This window comes from Sesamum indicum, linkage group LG11 (genome assembly GCF_026168435.1).
Source record: "Sesamum indicum cultivar Baizhima isolate 11 linkage group LG11, ASM2616843v1, whole genome shotgun sequence".
Lineage (NCBI taxonomy): Eukaryota > Viridiplantae > Streptophyta > Magnoliopsida > Lamiales > Pedaliaceae > Sesamum > Sesamum indicum.
The window spans coordinates 147,164-149,479 of record NC_142667.1 but is presented as its reverse complement, the minus strand read 5'-3'; the positions used below and the strand labels follow the sequence as shown (position 1 = coordinate 149,479).

The 2,316-nt window shown below is 38.3% G+C and overlaps 1 protein-coding gene across 1 annotated transcript; it reads right to left on the bottom strand.

Annotated features, from left to right (window-relative positions):
- Positions 1–289: 289 nt before the first annotated feature.
- On the bottom strand, positions 290–1,985 carry LOC105173057 (NAC domain-containing protein 43). Its single transcript, XM_011094703.3, has 3 exons — positions 1,650–1,985; positions 1,275–1,561; positions 290–1,054 (listed from the first exon to the last, which is right to left on the bottom strand). The coding sequence occupies exons 1-3, from the start codon at positions 1,819–1,821 to the stop codon at positions 383–385; spliced, it is 1,131 nt and encodes a 376-aa protein (XP_011093005.1). The 5' UTR covers positions 1,822–1,985; the 3' UTR covers positions 290–382.
- Between the last annotated feature and the right edge of the window lie 331 nt (positions 1,986–2,316).

Here is a 2,316-nt window from a genome sequence, read left to right as displayed (position 1 = left end):
CCGGAACAAGGTATTAATTTATAGAGGCTTAATTTTATTTCGAAAGCATGTTAGGCCAAACTAAGAGCATGCGCATGGAGTATAAGGGCTTTTTCTACAAAAGGACAAAATGGGTATTAATTTGACTAAATGACCAAAACTGCAAATATTTATTAGTTAAAGCATCAAATTTCCACACCAAAAAGTTAGAGGACCGAATTGCTAGACCCCTATAGATATAGGACTAGAATTAAATCTAATCTTGTATGAAATACGGGCATTAGCTTTGATAATTAATGTACAAATAGTGTAAATAATTAAATATTTTATGTGATATATAGTACTTGAGATTATTGAACTTTTCAGAGACACGACATCAATTATTACTGTTACAACTGTTATACTATACGGAAACATCGGATAAATGGCACAGCTGATCGTTAGACGATCTGGCAAAGCTCCAAAGATCACATTCATTTTGATAATCGTGAGTAGCCGTACCGTAGGGTCTAGTTGAAGATGAAGATGACAATCTCTGTTGCGGTAGCTGAACCAATTGATCATCATCAGCTGGGCAACAAAAAGTGCTCATTCCGGAATCATCATCATGATTGAAAGTACTTGAGAGCTGTTTGGAAGCCTCATTGTGGCCGTTGAGTTGTGATGCCACGAGCCTGTCGAGAGCTGCCCAATCATGAACCCCAATGCTGGTTTCTGACTGATTGATGGATCCAGGGTCTGCGATCTCTTGGCCAAGCATTTGCACGTGAAGCGATTGGTAGCAATTTTGGGTGCGGGATGACGAGTTGGGGCTATCGTGCAGGTTCGGTAGTTTCAAGAATCGTCTGTTGTTATCAGCATCAGGGAAGTGATTTCTTCTAAATGGGGTGCCAATCGACTGTAGCATTTGTTCTAAAGTTCCTTCATTACAAGAATTTATGGTAGTGATCATTGACCAAGAAGAGCTGATGATAGGAGTAGTGTCCAGTGTCTTGTGGCTGTGATTTTTCTTCTTAAACACTCGACAAACCACCCAGCCCTCTTCTTGCATTCCTTCTCCCATGGCGTTGCTTCCCTTAATTGATTTGATGAAGCAGTAAGTGGAAAGCATACAGTAATATGATTCTTTTATTCATTAACTTAAATTTATGTTTAATGGTGCATCTACAAAAGTACAAAATAAAATATATAAAACGTTAGATAATATATATTTAAGCATATGCCATTTATATAATAATACAGTCATGTGCAGGAGCTAGCGGATGATACATATTTATATGATTAGCTTGACTTACATGATTATTTGTATGGGTAATAGTAGCAGTAGTGTTGTCATCCAGTCTGTATTCGTGCATTATCCAATCGGATTTTTGGCCACGAGGGGCACGACCCTTGTAGAAAACAAGAGTCTTCCTCATTCCAATTCGTCTCGAATTACCATAGATCACTTTGTCACGCCCTGTGGCCTTCCAGAATCCGGAAGCAGTGGCGCGATTAGTGCAAGTCCCTGTGGGGTATTTTTTGTCTTTGTGACTGAAGAAATACCAATCATTCTGTGGAGTGGATCCAATTTTGCATTTCTCTGCATGCACGCCCAAAACCAATTTCTATCCATCAATATACATATTACTGCAGAAAGAAAGATATGATTGATGAGGTGATGAGATAACCTTGTATGTCCCAGGGCTCAAGCTTGTTGAGATCCACATCTTGAATTACATCCAAATCAATCTTCTCTGAAGCAACCTTCTTCTTCAGGTAATACTGTAACAGCTCCTCTTCAGTGGGATGAAATCTGAAGCCAGGAGGCACTTGAGATTGTCCATTCACAGATATGCTCATGATGTGTGATCAGCTGAAGAGCTGATTGCAATATTTTTGAAATATATATATAGTTATAATTCGGAATTCCGAACATAAATCACAAGCAACTTGAACTCCCAATTATTAGTATTATAGATATGTATGAGTAACTAGAATATTTAAAAAATGGAGATGATGAGAAGAATATATATATCTATATATATATATATATGTGTGCGCGCGCATCTAATCAGGTGGTGGGGCATATATTGGTTGATGGGTTTATGATTTCATTTTATTTTGTGCATGCAATTATATCTTATAACATGAGATGGGGCCATGAATTTTTGCACCTACCTACAAAATCAAGTAAAGATGGAGGAAGGTAAAATGGTTGGGTAGTAGTGGGCACCACTAGTTGAGTTGTGGTGGGGCTGCCTCCATCCAGATTACTGTGACCTTCGACCTTAAAATAACCATGGGAAAAGCTCCATTGAAACAACCGGTGGAATGAAGTTGATGATTCATATTGTG

What these genes read in the sequence shown, in the direction of transcription:
- LOC105173057 (XM_011094703.3), bottom strand. Translation starts at nt 1,821, where the DNA reads ATGAGCATATCTGTGAATGGACAATCTCAAGTGCCTCCTGGCTTCAGA. An exon ending in TGAGCCCTGGGACATACAAG is followed by an intron (nt 1,562 to 1,649) that starts GTTATCTCATCA and finishes GCGTGCATGCAG; the next exon opens with AGAAATGCAAAATTGGATCC. An exon ending in TTACCCATACAAATAATCAT is followed by an intron (nt 1,055 to 1,274) that starts GTAAGTCAAGCT and finishes AAATCAATTAAG; the next exon opens with GGAAGCAACGCCATGGGAGA.